Source organism: Coregonus lavaretus (assembly GCF_964263955.1).
Source record: "Coregonus lavaretus genome assembly, chromosome: 31".
NCBI classification, from domain to species: domain Eukaryota; kingdom Metazoa; phylum Chordata; class Actinopteri; order Salmoniformes; family Salmonidae; genus Coregonus; species Coregonus lavaretus.
The window spans coordinates 26,456,604-26,474,121 of record NC_140018.1 but is presented as its reverse complement, the minus strand read 5'-3'; the positions used below and the strand labels follow the sequence as shown (position 1 = coordinate 26,474,121).

The 17,518-nt window shown below is 41.8% G+C and overlaps 2 protein-coding genes across 3 annotated transcripts in view; both read left to right on the top strand.

Moving 5' to 3' along the window:
- The first annotated feature begins 1,479 nt into the window (after positions 1–1,479).
- Positions 1,480–7,783, top strand: traf3ip2a (TRAF3 interacting protein 2a). 2 transcript variants are annotated; one of them, XM_084149319.1, is made up of 10 exons: positions 1,480–1,695; positions 2,019–2,056; positions 2,213–2,761; positions 4,288–4,435; positions 4,682–4,887; positions 5,134–5,222; positions 5,318–5,386; positions 6,156–6,260; positions 6,558–6,632; positions 6,914–7,783. In XM_084149319.1, exons 2-10 carry the CDS (start codon positions 2,041–2,043, stop codon positions 7,058–7,060), a joined length of 1,404 nt encoding a protein of 467 aa, XP_084005445.1. In that variant the 5' UTR covers positions 1,480–1,695; positions 2,019–2,040; the 3' UTR covers positions 7,061–7,783. The 2 variants fall into 2 exon arrangements, with proteins under 2 accessions (XP_084005445.1, XP_084005444.1); XM_084149318.1 differs by lacking the exon at positions 1,480–1,695 and having other exon boundaries at positions 1,863–2,056.
- Positions 7,784–11,819: 4,036 nt separating this feature from the next.
- Positions 11,820–17,518, top strand: part of rev3l (REV3 like, DNA directed polymerase zeta catalytic subunit) — a 59,943-nt gene continuing 54,244 nt past the window's right edge. The window contains exon 1 of the mRNA XM_084149602.1: positions 11,820–12,713. Coding sequence (XP_084005728.1) covers positions 12,575–12,713 — 139 coding nt within the window. The 5' untranslated portion in view covers positions 11,820–12,574. The remainder of the gene's footprint in view (positions 12,714–17,518) is intronic.

Here is a 17,518-nt window from a genome sequence, read left to right as displayed (position 1 = left end):
AGGTGAAATTGTATGTTTCCCAGTTCCAAGAAAACAACCATTGGAACCACAGATATATGATCAAGATAACAGCACAAATTCATCTTTATGTCTCCTGGTCAGTGTCAATACATACCACACAGTCATTTAGACACTTACAGTATACAAGCCTTTCACAGTCATATGTACACAAGGGTCATGCTGTTGTGCTATCCTATTCTATAGAGACTTGACATTTGCATGTTTCAGGTAGTCAAATATCATTTTTCTGTTGTTAACATATCTATCGTGTTAGTCATCATCAGACATACGATGGACCCGCACCACAATTTCACGGTATATGACACTGAAGTTTAAACGTGATCATGAAGTCTGACAAACCTGTTTCAAGGGTGCTCCCTTTTCTAAGTTGAATGCACCAATTTGTAAGTCGCTATGGATAAGAGTGGCTGCTAAATTACTTAAATGTTAAATGTTTCTCAATGAAATGTAACCTTCAGAATATCCAGTCAATAAATAACCAAATCCAATCATAATATATCCATAAAGGCCCAGTAAAAATCAAAGTTCTATTTTTATTTATTTTATAAATATAGTGTGCTTAATCTGCGATGTAACCCTTCTCGGTCCTTACCCATATATTGTTTATTACACTATGCATATCTCTGTATTAATAATGTCCTCCCATCCAGCTAACTCTAATGGGTTTATTGCAGGCATTACCAACTCTGCTATTGCCTGGTACTGAGGATTAGGACTGAAACATGGAGGGGGACAGTGTCTTCATCACTGTTCAGAAGGTCTACTACCCTTTGCTGTGCATTCTGGGGATCCCAGGTGTGTGTATCTCCTATCTTTTTTGTGCTGTTTCCTAAATCTATATGTGTCTGTGAGATGTTTCAGAACTTGTTTTCATGAATACATTTCATAGATACGTTTAAAAGGAAATGTCACACCTCAAAACAGGATGCCATTGTTTTCTATTTCTGCTTCCTCAGTCAATCTCTTCATGTTCTACATGATCTGCTTCCATAACTGTGGGATGTCTGACATGGCACTGGACTGTGACTGGCGTGACTGGAATCCAACTAAAGCCTCTCTACCCCAATGCTAAGGCACTCTCAAATAAAACTCTCCATTCACTTTTAACTATGAAAAACTTTTCGAAATGCTTCTTTTCTTGTTTTCTTTGCTGGTTAACTTTTTTCTATACTGTGTAAGAGTTGGCAGGATTGTTCTGTGTTTTTTTGTCTTTTCTAAACAAAAAAACTCATATGAATGTTAAAAGCGTGTTCACTTTAATGGGCTGCAAACTTTCCATGAATCAAGTGCCCTCATGTCTGTAGGTGTGCTTTTACTATGACAACTCACACCACTTCTACAAGGCTCACCATGACTGGTTGCAGAATTCCTGCTCTGTTTAGACAACAACCTGATTGGTAGATGTGAACTGCATGCCCCACATTATTTGCATAAATGGTGAAGTGGGACTTTGCATGCACTGATCTCTTCATCAAGACAAAAATTGTGGGAATGTTTCCTATTCGCCCCAGAGCAGATTTGCGTATAGAGGGTGGAATACATGGCTCCGACACAGGTCAGGTTTAGCTGTTAAACTGGACTGTAAATGGTACCTGTGCTGTGTGTTTTCATTGCTTGAGGTCAGGAGAATTTAGTCGATTACTTTTGTATTATTCATTCACAGACACATTGCAGGTAAGTTAGTTGCTTGACTGGAGGACAAAGTTCAATTCCTATGAACATACGTAATGTTTGGTCTGACTGGTTTTAGTTATGTATTATAGTGACTCTGTATAGCCAAAGGACAGCTTAGAGATCTGTAGTGATAGGGGCTTTACATGGATCTGGGACGATAGCTATATATCACCGCTTTCTGTTTCACTCGTAAAATAGTTTGTTTCACTTGTGTACACAGTGTTCCTAAAAAGTGTTGCTAGGAATGACATGTCCTTCTGCTATCCACAGAGCTCAGATTTCATTGCTGTTATACCACATTTGTTTCTGTTTCCTTTTACAAGAAATCTATCCCTCGAGAGAAGAATGGACTCTTTCACAGGTATGGCATTGTCAAATACAGGACACACTATCACACTTATCGAAAAGGAAAGTTAACCTTACACTAAACTCACTCCTACATATCACATCATTTTTTCCCTTCTATACTTCTCCGAAATGGCTTAAGCTGAATAACATTGTCTGCTGTTGTTGCTAGGTTCCCATTGTCACAGAAGCATTCCGGTGGAGACAGATGAGTCAATGACATCATCAATGCTGAACCTAGCATTGCCCTTGGACTGTGGGCAGTGCTCAGAACATAGAAAGAGGCCAAAGGAAGAGGCTTGGTTCGCCCCTGAGGTGACCGTCAATGATGTAGGCCAGGTGGAATACCCCAAGGACTCCTGGAGAACCCCTATGGAGGACCCTCTGGGTAACCTTCAACCCCAGCCCAGAGCCGCCTCCCTGCATCAAAAAGACATGTCCCCCCACATCCCTGATCGCCGGATGAAAGTCCCTGACACTGTCGACCTCAGGTTACACCCCTACAGAGAGAGGGCTCAGTGGACTGAGGAAGAGGAATTCTCTTTCTCTGGAATTCTCCACCGGGGAGCGGAGGGCTTCCCTGGTCCCCCCAACTGGCATCAACCTCAGGACTGTTCCCTTGAAGGAGCAGAACACTTGGAGGCCCCTCTTCCTCTCAGGTCTGACTTAAACAACATCCACTGTGTCCCTCCGAGTCACCCAGCACACATGCCTCCTCAGTGTAAGTAACATGCTGTTTATGGCAACTGTATTCATGTAATTAAATAGAACAGATATAAATAAATATGATATACATGATACTGTATGTCTTATGGCAGGAGCTGGGTCATTCCACGAATAGAGTGCCTTTTGCGTCCCTTTGATATTTTAAGTAATGATGTACCAATATTGCATTTTAAAAGCATTTTAAACCACATGGACATTTTTATTAATCTGATTTTTAATATGAATAAAGACTTGCTAAAGTGCCAAAAATCTGAATTTTGACATGTCCCACGCCATGTTTTTCTGACTTCTAGGAAGATTTTAACCCGCTTAACCCCAAAAGTTCCCCATGTTTTCACCATCATTGTAAAGCTCTAGTTATGTTGTTGCTTTGATAACGTCACGCTCGTTGATGAACGGGTCAGACCAAGGCGCAGCGTGATATGCATACATGTTTATTTGAACCGAATAAACAACAAACTAAACAAAACGTGAAGTCCAAGGTACACAAACAACATACCTCACACAGAACAAGATCCCACAACCCACTAGTGCCAATAGGCTGCCTAAGTATGGTCCCCAATCAGAGACAACGAGCGACAGCTGCCTCTGATTGGGAACCACACCGGCCAACATAGATCTAGACATACTAGATCTAAACATAGAAAATACAACATAGAAAATCACAACAAGGAATATACACACCCTGACTCAACATATAAGCGTCCTCTGAGTCAGGGCGTGACAGATAAAGTAATTTCTGAAGATTATTATTTATTTCATGTGATTTGTCCCTCATTTTAAGGTCAACCCTGTTACGGGAACTGAACTCTCATTTTAATATCTGGATAAGAGCATCTGATAAATGATGTAAATGTAAATGTAATATGGTGAAACTATTTATTGTTTAATTATTTTTTCAAAATAAACATTGAACATCTAATAGTCAAATCAGTGTGAGCTGGTTCTACTCTTTTCTGCCATTGGTGTTTTTGTGGTTTAAAAAAACTGTGAGCGTCAAGCATAACACAACAACCCCTGTTAGATAGATCGGCTAGAAATGTTTTAACAAAAAACATTTTCAAGCTTGCATTCATTTGCCCTTCAATGTTGCAAACAACATGCTTCCATTCCTCCTGTCACAACGGGAGTTATGGCTGATTTAAGATAAAATCGTCACAGTCAACCCTGTTGCTTTAATTGACACTTTTCTTAATTTGAATTCTTGAAATGGGAAAACTTGTTTTTTTACGAAGGGGAACATTATGAGCTCTTTATGACAGAATATAAACATTTTGTGAAATATTTTTTTTGCAGAATTACAGATTTACACCACCCAAAAGGCACTATTTTTGTGGAACGACCAAGCTATATAACATTTGCTGGGAAGTAGGTGATGTTTTTGTTTAGGTTGTTGTTTATATTACTGTCTGAAATATAGCATGGATGTCCAACGTTCTATAATTCAGATAGTGATGATTTTGATTGGGAGCCCATCCAAGACAGGATGTTAAGAACATGTCTTCTCACATCCCTCTACAGGCCCTGATCCTGTGCACGGCAGGTGTCAGAGACTGTACACATGTCAGAAGCCCGTAAATCAAACCCGTCCCCTCTATAATCATCATCATTATAACCATCTTCACCCTACGGCACCTCAGCAGGAGCTTCAGCAGTACCCACCATCCTGGTACACTAAATATTCCTATTGGTCTAACATCAGATTGTATCATTAGCCTAGATATCAAAACCAATCTGATGTCACAAGTTCCTGCTTTATTTACAGTCAATAGGCACATGTCAACAGGCAAATGTTTGGTGGGGATCCAGTTTTAGCATTAATGTCTGCTGATGGGCATTACAATAGACATAGAATTCCTGTTTTATGAGTGTTTGGAGTAGACACCCAACTCTTCTACACTGTTTCCCTCTCTAGGACTCCCAAGGCTCAAAAAATATTATATGGACAAGAAGCTCTAAAAGCCCCTAGTTGTAATCTTCCTCAGTGTGTGGCCCCTCCCAGAGAGGTGATGAGTGAGGTCAGTGTGGTGCCCCCTTACCAAGCGACCCCTGGCCAACCAGATGGGGGAGGAACAGTTACACAGGAACTGAGGAAGACCATCAGTTTACCTGAGGAGTGCAGTAAGTACATATCATTCTCCATCCCTCAGCAAAACCAAGTTTATCCATTTTTTTTATATTAAAGATGATTGTTAATTAAACAGTGGATTTTCTGTGAATCATAATGATTGTGTCACCCTATGATTTGGCTTGTAAGAGCTCAATATTAAGACTTAAAAACCAAGTCTAACATCCACTAAAATGTAAATAGTTGTTTGAGTGCAATTAGCATTCATGTGGATACCATGCTTGTCTGTTTGATTGCAGGGAATGTTTTCATTACGTATTCTGTGGACACAGCCAGTGAGATGTTTACCTTTGTGAAGTTTCTGACAGATCAGGGCTTTAAACCAGCTGTAAGTTTGCTAACTAGATTGTCCATTTTCTTTTATTCAGCAATTTCCCGATATTTGAAATACTATTTTTCATACATAATTCCTCTCTCTGGCAGATTGACATATTTGATAGTGCAGTTAGAAGAATGGACATCATCCAGTGGATGGACAACTATTTAAAGGATGTAAGTCTAAGCGATCAGCATTTTTAGAGCATAAAATGGGCCTATCCAATTATGAAACTATACAGAAAATAAACTGGGTAACACTTTATTTTAAGGGTCAGTAATAAACAATTTATAAGGCATTTACAAGCAGTTTGCTCACCATTTATGAATCATTACTCCCACATTTGTAAATGTTAGTAAGCTAATTCTTCACAAATGTATATATATTTCCATAAATATCCTGTGTTGTGTGCTTATTCTTTTACCAGCTACTGCTGGAATGTCTACCAATGGCTTGCCCATCTTTTTGTGAGAAATTACACTGGTCACTCAAAGTATTTATAAAGCATAATTAGTGCTCACTTTAGATTAGGGGCTGCAAAAAAATACTTCACTAATGATTAGTAAATGGTTTATAAATGTGGGAGTAATGATTCATAAATGGTAAATGCCTTATGAATGGTTTATTACAGACCCTAAAGAGATACTTAGGGATTTTGGCAAAGAGGCGCTTTATCTACCCCAGAGTCAGATAAACTTGTGGATACCATTTCTATGTCTCTGTGTCCAGTATGAAGGAAGTTACAGGTAGTTTCGAGACCCAGTGCTAACTAGCGTTAGCACAATGACTGTAAGTACTTCCAGTCATTGCTCTAACACTAGTTAGCATTGGCTCGTGAAACTACCTCTAACTTCCTTCATTGGCCTCATTGCCAAAATCCTGAAGTATCCCTTTAAAATAAAGTCTTATCAAAAACTGAACTGACTATGAAATGCTGCGTTGCAGAAGTCAGTGCTGATCATCGTGGTCATCAGTCCTAAGTACAAGGCAGACGTGGAGGGAGACGGGGAGGATGAGCATGGTCTCCACACCAAGTACATTCACACTCAGGTAGGCACTTATACATGCACCTGTAAGAATATATCAAATGAATGTGTGTAGCAACAGTCTTTTTTTGGTTATGGAGTCTCAAGTTTAGGACAGTGAGACAAAAAGGCTCTGGGCATTGGACACAGCCCCTTCCTGCCATGATGTAGCATAGGCGTAAAACCCTGCTGTGTGATACAAAGGGAAACATATACTGTACCACAGCATGTATAGTTTATGCAGAGTATACATTTAATATGCAATGAAGACAACTCATAAAAGCATTAGGCATTTATCTTTGAGCACCTTTTCTCATTTTAGATCCAGAACGAGTTCATCCAACAGCGCTGCCTTAATTTCAGACTGGTACCCATATTATTTCCCACTGCTACCAAGGTGAGTGGATGGTGAGATGTTTCCCCATAGGGATAGGCTTCTATACTGTTGTTATATCCTGTTATATCCTCATGAGTCACTCACGCCGTGGTGTAATTAAGCAATAAGGCCTGAGAAGGTGTGGTATATGGCCAATATACCACGGCTAAGGGCTGTTCTTAGGCATGATACAATAGCCTTATTGCTATTATAATCTGATATACCATGGCTTTTAGCCAATCAGAATTCAGGGCTCAAACCACCCAGTTTATAATGATCACTATCCCATTCCTGTCTTCCAGAGACATGTCCCCGCTTGGCTCCAGAGTACCAGAATCTACCGCTGGCCCCAGGATACCCAAGACCTGCTTCTCCGTCTGCTAAGAGAGGAACGCTACATCGCCCCCACTCTGGGGAAAGAGTTGACCCTCTCTGTACGGCCCCTCTGAGAACTGCTAAACTGCTATAGACACATTGTTTCTCTGGTACGTAATTGACTTCAATGTTTAAATGGCAAATGATTATAGCCTTTTTTTGTACTCAACTGAAATGGCATGTGGGCAGAGCGGTGTAGTTTAGCACAAGTCTCAAATAACCACAAGGTGGCAGTATTTCCTTTTTCATGTTTCAAGTCCTAAAAATGTGCTTGCTTGACATGTTAGGAGGTAATAGTTACGCCTTACATTGTGTGGTGACTGTGTTCCTAATATTATGTGATCTGAATATGTATTTTAATGGAAAGTCATAAAGTAATCATGGCCTGTTGACTGAGGTTGTTGAATTTACATGCCACACTTTTTTATATTGTAGCCTATACTACATAGTTATTACTACTGTATTACCCAGAATATCAGTAAACCATGAGCAATGTAAAGGTCTCACACTTCTTTGGGTAATAGCAGATAAATAGAACAGGGTGTAAAGGTGCTTTTAGGGGCCCCCTATTCATCTATGATTTAAGATCCACAGAGGGGCCACAGGAAGAATCTGTCACTGAAACATCAATCTTCTGCAACAGAGGGAGGGGCTGTGGTTCACACCTATTCTGCTCTTTACACTTGTATTTTATCTGTGGTGGTTTCATCATCCTTTGATTAGCCAAACCAAACTATTTTCTGTCAATAATGGCAATCATACTCCACTGTAAATAACAATAAAGTATTAAAATGGTTGGTACTGTATTTCTCTGTGTTATGAGACATATGTCTGCTATTCTCAAAAAACAGCCAGTTACATATATCACTATCAGCCTAATGCATTTGTTAACCATGATAGCTTAGTTTCCTGCACCCATAAATCAGTTGCTTGTGTGATTGTTCCAATACTTGCACCACACTACACAAAGCCTTATCTGGCCAACCCAAAGCAACCACAGGGTTTGGGGAAGGGGGAGATGGGATACTCTCCTGCAGGTGGCTTGGTGTGTGAAACTGAGCCTGTCAGCTTATCAGTGAGGTGAGTGATTGATTAACCTGGGCAAACGGGGCTGTGCCTCCAGATAAGAAGTGGAAATTCTCCAACCATCAACAACGAGAAAAGTCCCTTCACAAAAGAGCTGTGTTAACTGTTGTATGTGAATACTTACCCAGAAAGATATAGTTTAGTCAGCTGTAGGCTATCCAGATTGTGATGCATAGACCTACCTCTCAGCAGAAAACTGCTATTAAACAGACTCACCTCATTTTCATCTGCGCTGATTGGTTTCCAGAGAAAGGGCCGAAGCCCACTCAAGGTCAGAGCACACTCCCATTGATAGACGCTCCCACTCCATCCAGATGAAATGCTAATAGCACATTCTTCGTCATCAGGGAGCCATTGAGTGTGACTGTGTCCCCAGTGTGAGCCGGGTGTTTGGAAGGGTTTATGGGCCTTTCAGTGGAAGAGAAAAGAGTGGGCTCAGCCCATCCACAACTGCAGCCTGGTTTATTATGGAAATCTAGAAGGAATTAAATTGACCAATGTGAAGCTTTAAAAATCTATGACAGGGCAGTAGAAAGAAAGTGCAAAAAATAGGCCTATAATTATAAAAATAGCCCATATTTTTTATGCAGTTGTGGCAAATATTGTGGTGTGCCACAATATTGTGTGGACTGACTGAAAGATCTTGAGGAATTTAGAACTACAGTACCAGTCAAAAGTTTGGACACCTACTTCAAGGGTTTTTCTTCATTTTTACTATTTTTTACAATGTAGAATAATAGTGAAGACATCAAAACTATGAAATAACACATATGGAATCATGTAGTAACCAAAAAAGTGTTAAACAAATCAAAATATATTTTATATTTGAGATTCTTCAAATAGCCACCCTTTGCCTTGATGACAGCTTTCACACTCTTGGCATTCTCTCAACCAGCTTCATAAGGTAGTCACCTGGAATGCATTTCAATTAACAGGTGTGCCTTCTTAAAAGTTAAATTGTGGAATTTATTTCCTTCTTAATGCCTTTGAGCCAATCAGTTGTGTTGTGACAAGGTAGGGGGTGGTATACAGAAGATAGCCCTATTTGGTAGAAGACCAAGTCCATATTATGGCAAGAACAGCTCAAATAAGCAAAGAGAAACGACAGTCCATCAATACTTTAAGACATGAAGGTCAGTCAATACTGAAAATTTCAAGAACTTTGAACGTTTCTTCAAGTGCAGTTGCAAAAACCATCAAGCACTATGATGAAACTGGCTCTCATGAGGACCACCACAGGAATGGAAAACCCAGAGTTACCACTGCTTTAAAGGATAAGTTCATTAGAGTTACCAGTGGTCCTCTGTAGCTCAGCTGGTAGAGCACGGCGCTTGTAACGCCAAGGTAGTGGGTTCGATCCCCGGGACCACCCATACACAAAAATGTATGCACGCACAACTGTAAGTCGCTTTGGATAAAAGCGTCTGCTAAATGGCATATTATTATTATATTATTACCAGCCTCAGAAATTGCAGAGTTGCTTCAGAGTTCAAGTAACAGACACATCTCAACATCAACTGTTCAGAGGAGACTGTGTGAATCAGGCCTTCATGATCGAATTGCTGCAAAGAAACCACTAAAGGACACCATTAAGAAGAAGAGACTTGCTTGGGCCAAGATACACGAGCAATGGACATTAGACCGGTGGAAATTTGTCCTTTGGTCTGGAGTCCAAATTTGAGATTTTTGGTTCCAACCGCTGTGTCTTTGTGAGACGCTGTGTGGGTGAACGGATGTTCTCCGCATGTGTATTTCCTTAGTGGGACTATCATTTGTTTTTCAACAGGACAATGACCCAACAAACCTCCAGGCTGTGTAAGGGCTATTTTACCAAGAAGGAGAGTGATGGAGTGCTGCATCAGATGACCTGGCCTCCACAATCCCCCGACCTCAACCCAATTGAGATGGTTTGGGATGAGTCGGACGGCAGAGTGAAGGAAAAGCAGCCAACAAGTGCTCAGCATTATTGAAACTCCTTCAAAACTGTTGAAAAAGCATTCCAGGTGAAGCTGGTTGAGAGAATGCCAAGAGTGTGCAAAGCTGTCATCAATGCAAAGGGTGGCTATTTGAAGAATCTCAAATATATATAACATATATTTTGACTTGTTTAACACTTTTTTGGTTACTACATTATTACATATGTGTTATTTCATAGTTTCGATGTCTTTACAATTATTCTACAATGAAGAAAATAGTAAAAATATAGAAAAACCCTTGAATGAGTGCGTGTCCAAACTTTTGACTGGTACTGTATGTCTATTCTATTCTGTTTGTCTATCTTGTCTTGTGGTAAATAAACATTATTTAGTGCTAAGGGGGACAGGATGTAGGAACAAAATTGTATTCATATGGATGTAGGAATTATAGGGACAAAATGGGATACATTTATCAAAATATGTAATTGTACTGTACTGATGTACTGTAGTGTAGTGAGGAACTTCTAGAAGTGTCCAAAGAAGGACACACTAGGAAGTGTGTGAGAGCCAATCACAGCACGCCGAACGTTAAAGCGATCCAATCATGCACGAGAGGAAAAGGTCTCGCCAGTCTCTTTTACGACTGCAAGTTAGGTTACGCAGAATGTAAACATCCTTCGGGCTTCGGGAATTTGTCTTGAGCCTGTTTAGTAGTAAGTTATGTGGAAGTTTTGTTCTATAAATATTTACTTGCTAAGTGATTGCAAGCGAAATCAGTTCATTTCAAGTGCATTTTGTAATCGTTCATCATTGGAAGGCCTCATTTCTATGTGTTTCGTTTTTTTAATAGTTTAGATCAGTGGAGTAGTATAATTAATTATTCGAGGGCGTTAAGTCATTGAGGGGATTCGATTATCTAGCCCGCGATACCCCGGTGAATGGCGTTTGAATCGGGTGAAAAGTGATTGCATTGGTTTTGGAACCAGGCTGCCTCCCGGGCGTAAGCCAAGTGCCCTTCAAAACTCATGGCGAAATTGTCTTAAAACCAAAGTGAGGTAGCCTTGGCTAGATTAAGAACGTGGAGTAATGAGTATTACGTGTTTTCACATGCTAAAGTGATTGCTTTTGATAAAAACGCATTATCTGCCTTCCCAATAAAAACTAGTTTGAAAATGTAAACATATATTTTATGAAAAAGAGATGTTGTATGTTTCTGGACGATGCACCATGCTGCTTTGTTAACAACATGATGCGCAGATTACTGTTCGTGGGGGCCAGTATGAAAAAAGTTATGCACTCACTAACTCTAAGTCGCTCTGGTTAAGAGCGTCTGCTAAATGACTAAAATGTAAATGTGAATTTGAGAAGGCGCTCCTCCCTCGCCGCTTTTGCCCGTTCACGTCACGTGCCATAGACCGGTGCATAGCGGCTCAGGTTAATAGAACTCCCTCATTATAAAACGGGGGGTTTGGATCCTGGATGCTAATTGGTTGATAGCAGAGAGCTATAGCTTCACAATCTCCGCATTCTCCGGGTAATGCCTATTAACCGTGGCATTACATTTATCAATGCGCATCCACTGTCCCACAGCCCAGCCATTCTATATTCACAAAATGTCGAAACCAAATAGGAAGCTTTAAAAATGCATAATAAGATTTGGCCTTTCATACCTATGTCCCGCCTAAAGATTTTTAAACCAATTGAAAACCTAACTTCCACTTGCGCGCTTGTAAACGGACCAATGCCAATTGTGAAAATGAGGTGGTTCTACGAGCAAAATGTGGGACTGGATGTTGCCTCCTCTGACCCGTGTTGTTGGGAATGCTGCAGTGTGTCAGTAGCGAGCAGCTAACCAGTAGAGGCAGAGACTAGGGGAGGGTCTGCCGGGGAGGAATGGTGTTGCCTTTGGGTTAGTGTTGTGATCATATTACAGACAAGAGGAAACCTTGTCCGCAGTGCCACATTGGAAGCGCACATGAAACCACTGCCACACTTGATTCTCTTCTCCAGCATTTTGTTTGCAAGCCAAATACGTGCAGTAACATATCCTGTCTCCGCAGGAGAGTAACTCAACAATTTCCAATTTTTCAGAATGGATATGCCGTAGCAACACCCGGATTCGGCGAGCGGGAAGAAAGTGGTTTCTGTTTCGCTGGTTTAGCTAGCTATGGCCGCTCGAACCTATGGAACGTCTCGTGGAAGCCCAGGATTGTGTTCTTTTTGAAGGGACGGGTGGCAGCTAGTTTCAGCACTGTAAATTCGGTGAAGAGTGGACTATGTCAATAGTAACTGAATCACTGGGCACCTCCATTAGTTACGGTATGGTTCCCAGCAGCTGCAACTAGGATTACTCTTCATAGTTCTTAGCCTGCATAGCTAGGTGGAATATGGGCAACTCCGCGAGCCACCTCGATAAACAAACAAACGAGACTTTGGTTTATTGCTAGGTAGTTTGTGTGCATAAAACTGATTCTCATTCCTCGGTTGTTACATTGTTACAAAGACAATTTATTCTCATTCTGGTCCTAGATGTTGCCCCACATCATAATTTAGCTAGTGTAGTTGATTGTATCCAGCACAGCAGTCATGTTTGCTGTCCGCATCGTCACCGCTGACTACTACCTTGCAACTCCCCTCAAAGACTTGGACGTCTGTTATAACGAATTCAGAGAAAGTGATGTGAAGAAAGTACCAGTGGTTCGAATTTTCGGGGCAACACCAGCAGGTATGTTAATCTGGTTTTTAATCTATGGTCAGTCTCTGCTGCTTGGTACGGTACCGCCACGCGGTGCACGGATGTAACACACATTTACAAAAGCAACCCAATTCAAACATATCAAACTATAACAATACAGAAGCTGTCTTTTGAACGATGTTTAGTGAGGTGACACATTGTAACAAACCATGCACCACTCGCCGCTGTTTCCAACATGCACGCGATGCTTCACATAGTTGCTTTGTTTTCAGTCTAGTGCTTCATTCCAGGGCGGTGGACAGACAGACCTTCACCACACCTACATAGTCAGCATTTGGCACATAACCCACTTTACAATACCTTCAATAAAATAAATGAAGTATCCTTTCTGTGCCCAGCAACCTGAGGAATGGTGCCACAGCAACTTGGAATCACAGCATCACAATGGAGGTGTAACTGTCTGTCTGTCTGATTAACTGGTTGCCTGCAGCACTCACTGGAAAAGTGGTTGTAATTTCGAGCCAAATATGGAGGACAGACGTGACACGTGCTTTGCTTTCTAGAATGGCTTGTGTAGTGTAATCAGGCCGCACAAGGAAATATGTTAAAGTGTGGTTCTTTCAAATGTTGTCTGTTAGCCACACACCTTTTCATGTGGTGACCTCTGCATTGTAAATGAGGTAGCTCTAACAGCTTTCCAAAAAAAGTGGAACCCACTTATCATATCTACTCTCAGACAATTCCCCTGCACCCCTCACTGACCAGTTTCATCACAGCACCGTAGTGTAACAAGTGGCAGTGAGTTGGGTTCACCAATGCCATGTAGACTTCTTTTGCCACTTATTTTTGTATTGTGTTGCATAATCTGTTGAATAATGTTAATGCTTTCTAACCTCCAGACGATTAGTCAACACGAGATCACACTCCAAGAGGCAAGCACAGCCTTCATTTCACACATATTTCGTAGCTTTGTATTCTGCTGGAATGTGCTTGTGATATTGTTTTACAGTACTTCAAGGTATTGTGAGGCCATTGCTTTCAATAACAATACAACAAGGCATCTGTTTTGGGATTAGCAGTGTGCATTGTTTTACAGTAACTCTCCTGCAGCTCCACTCAGTTTATGTATTACTTGTGGCAAGCCTGAATTGGTGTTGGGTCTGTATTTCCCATGTGAAATTGCATCACAATATGGAATACTTTGACTAAAAGCACAACTCCTTTATTTCTCCATTTTGAATATCTTTGCTGAAGTGCATCTTTAACACTAGAAGAGCCAAAAGCGTCATGTTGACTGAAAACGAATTTACTTTTTTAATTGCTCTGCCATTTTTTTGTCATGACCCCCCCCCCCCCCTCCTTTACTTTTGCTAAATAAGTCTATATAACATACTGTCGTTGTTAGAATCGTAATATCACTAACATAATTTGTGTTATAAGCAGTTTTAAGAGGACATGTCATCCCCTCCCCCCCTGTCCTTCATTCACTGGCTGATGATGGCCCATCGAAACTTCACCTAAACTATATTGAATTTAATTTCACGTTTATAATAGTCGGGTTTGGAATTTACAGAGGCAGGGAAATGAAACGACAAAGTGACTTTTTCAAATTCCCCTACAGTCACAAGCAGGTAAGCCGTTTTGATGTCTTTATAGGCTAGTATCAGAGCAGATTCTGCAGTTTTCAAATCACCTATCCTTGCCAACCAACTCTTAAAATCCACCCCTTGAGCTTCGTTTCAAATTATATATTTTCTTATAGCATTAATGCGACTACGTGCACTTGCAACATTCTAAGCATGGTAATATATTTCAACTCAGAATGTACCATTCTGTTCTTTTGAAATGCATTTTCTTAGATTCATAATGTTCCTTAAGACCTGCCCTAATAACAAACTAATAATGAATGATCTTTGTGATGGTGTTTATTTAATGGATTTTAACACTTTAATTGTGGTGTTTTTTGTTTGTTCATATGGCCTACAGTTACATAAAATGCTATTTTGTTCTTTAAAAGACATGTTATGTTATTTCATATTCTAATTAAGCAATAAGGCCAGAGGGGGTGTGGTGTAGATGGCCAATACGGAGTGCCTGGACATAGCTCTTAGCCTTGGTATATAGCCATATACCACAAACCCCTGAGGTGCCTTATTGCTATTATAAACAGGTTACCAACGTAATTAAATCAAATCAAATACAATTTTATTGGCCACATGCGCCGAATACAACAGGTGCAGACATTACAGTGAAATGCTTACTTACAGCCCTTAACCAACAGTGCATTTATTTTAAATAAAAAACGTAAAATAAAACAACAACAAAAAAGTGTTGAGAAAAAAAAAAAAAAAGTAAAATAAAATAACAGTAGGGAGACTATATATACAGGGGGGTACCGGTGCAGAGTCAATGTGCAGGGGCACCGGCTAGTTGAGGTAGTTGAAGTAATATGTACATGTGGGTAGAGTTCAAGTGACTATGCATAAATAATTAACAGAGTAGCAGCAGTGTAAAAAGATGGGGTGGGGGGCAGTGCAAATAGTCCGGGTAGCCATGATTAGCTGTTCAGGAGTCTTATGGCTTGGGGGTAGAAGCTGTTGAGAAGTCTTTTGGACCTAGACTTGACACTCTGGTACCGCTTGCCGTGCGGTAGCAGAGAGAACAGTCTATTACTAGGGTGGCTGGAGTCTTTGACAATTTTGAGGGCCTTCCTCTGACACCGCCTGGTATAGAGGTCCTGGATGGCAGGAAGCTTGGCCCCAGTGATGTACTGGGCCGTACGCACTACCCTCTGTAGTGCCTTGCGGTTGGAGGCCAAGCAGTTGCCATACCAGGCGGTGATGCAACCAGTCAGGATGCTCTCGATGGTGCAGCTGTAGAATTTTTTGAGGATCTGAGGACCCATGCCAAATCTTTTCTGTCTCCTGAGGGGGAATAGGCTTTGTCGTGCCCTCTTCACGACTGTCTTGGTGTGTTTGGACCATGATAGTTCGTTGGTGATGTGGACACCAAAGAACTTGAAGCTCTCAACCTGTTCCACTACAGCCCCGTCGATGAGAATGGGGGCGTGCTCAGTCCTCTTTTTCCTGTAGTCCACAATCATCTCCTTTGTCTTGGTCACGTTGAGGGAGAGGTTGTTATCCTGGCACCACACGGCCAGGTCTCTGACCACCTCCCTATAGACTCTCTCATCGTTGTCGGTGATCAGGCCTACCACTGTTGTGTCGTCGGCAAACTTAATGATGGTGTTGGAGTCGTGCCGGGCCATGCAGTCATGGGTGAACAGGGAGTACAGGAGGGGACTGAGCAGGCACCCCTGAGGGGCCCCTGTGTTGAGGATCAGTGTGGCAGATGTGTTTTTACCTACCCTTACCACCTGGGGGCGGCCCGTCAGGAAGTCCAGGATCCAGTTGCAGAGGGAGGTGTTTAGTCCCAGGATCCTTAGCTTAGTGATGAGCTTTGAGGGCACTATGGTGTTGAACGCTGAGCTGTAGTCAATGAATAGCATTCTCACGTAGGTGTTCCTCTTGTCCAGGTGGGAAAGGGCAGTGTGGAGTCCAATAGAGAGTGCATCATCTGTGGATCTGTTGGGGCGGTATGCAAATTGGAGTGGGTCTAGGGTTTCTGGGATAATGGTGTTGATGTGAGCCATGACCAGCCTTTCAAAGCACTTCATTTAGGCAGGTTATCTTAGTGTCCTTGGGCACGGCGACTATGGTGGTCTGCTTGAAATGTGTTGGTATTACAGACTCAGTCAGGGACATGTTGAAAATGTCAGTGAAGACACTTGCCAGTTGGTCAGCACATGCTCGGAGTACACGTCCTGGTAATCCGTCTGGCCCTGCGGCCTTGTGAATGTTGACCTGCTTAAAAGTCTTACTCACATCGGCTACGGAGAGCGTGATCACATAGTCATCCGGAACAGCTGGTGCTCTCATGCATGCTTCAGTGTTGCTTGCCTCGAAGCGAGCATAGAAGTGGTTTAGCTCGTCTGGAAGTCTTGTGTCACTGGGCAGCTCGCGGCTGTGCTTCCCTTTGTAGTCTGTAATAGTTTTCAAGCCGTGCCACATCCGACGAGCGTCAGAGCCAGTGTAGTACGGTTAAATCTTAGTCCTGTATTGACTCTTTGCCTGTTTGATGGTTCGTCGGAGGGCATAGCGGGATTTCTTATAAGCGTCCGGGTTAGAGTCCTGTTCCTTGAAAGCGGCAGCTCTACCCTTTAGCTCAGTGCGGATGTTTCCTGTAATCCATGGCTTCTGGTTGTGGTATGTACGTACGGTCACTGTGGGGACGACATCATCGATGCCGAATTAGAACAGTAAACAAGTAGTTTTGCGTCATACCTGTGGTATATTGTCTCATAGCATGGTTTTCAGCCAATCAGCATCCAGGGCTCGAACAACCCGATAAATAGGCTAGTTTACGTTTATCTGTAATGAATTCAAAGCTGTCATGAAATCCAAATATGGGAGTTGCAGGACTAAAAAGTAAGGGTTGTGTGAGCAGCTCAGTGCGTGTGTTTGCATCCGTGTCCCTGTGTGACATGCACCTGGTGTTTCTCTAACCCCTCCCTGTCCTCTCCTGACATGAGCCATGTGCACAGAGCAGACAGGAGAGACACACCATTCTGCCCTCTGTCACTCGACACCACACTTCCTGTTTTCACTTAGGCTGCTTGCTCTTCATTGGCCAGCCCCTGAGGCCCCAGCCCTGATAGAGCATGGTGTTCTAGTGGTGTGCTGCTGTAGGGTTGCACTGCACGATGTACTGTACTACTCTATAGGGCTAGCTACCTGTCTATGTACATGAGGGACCCATATACATGACGGAACGCT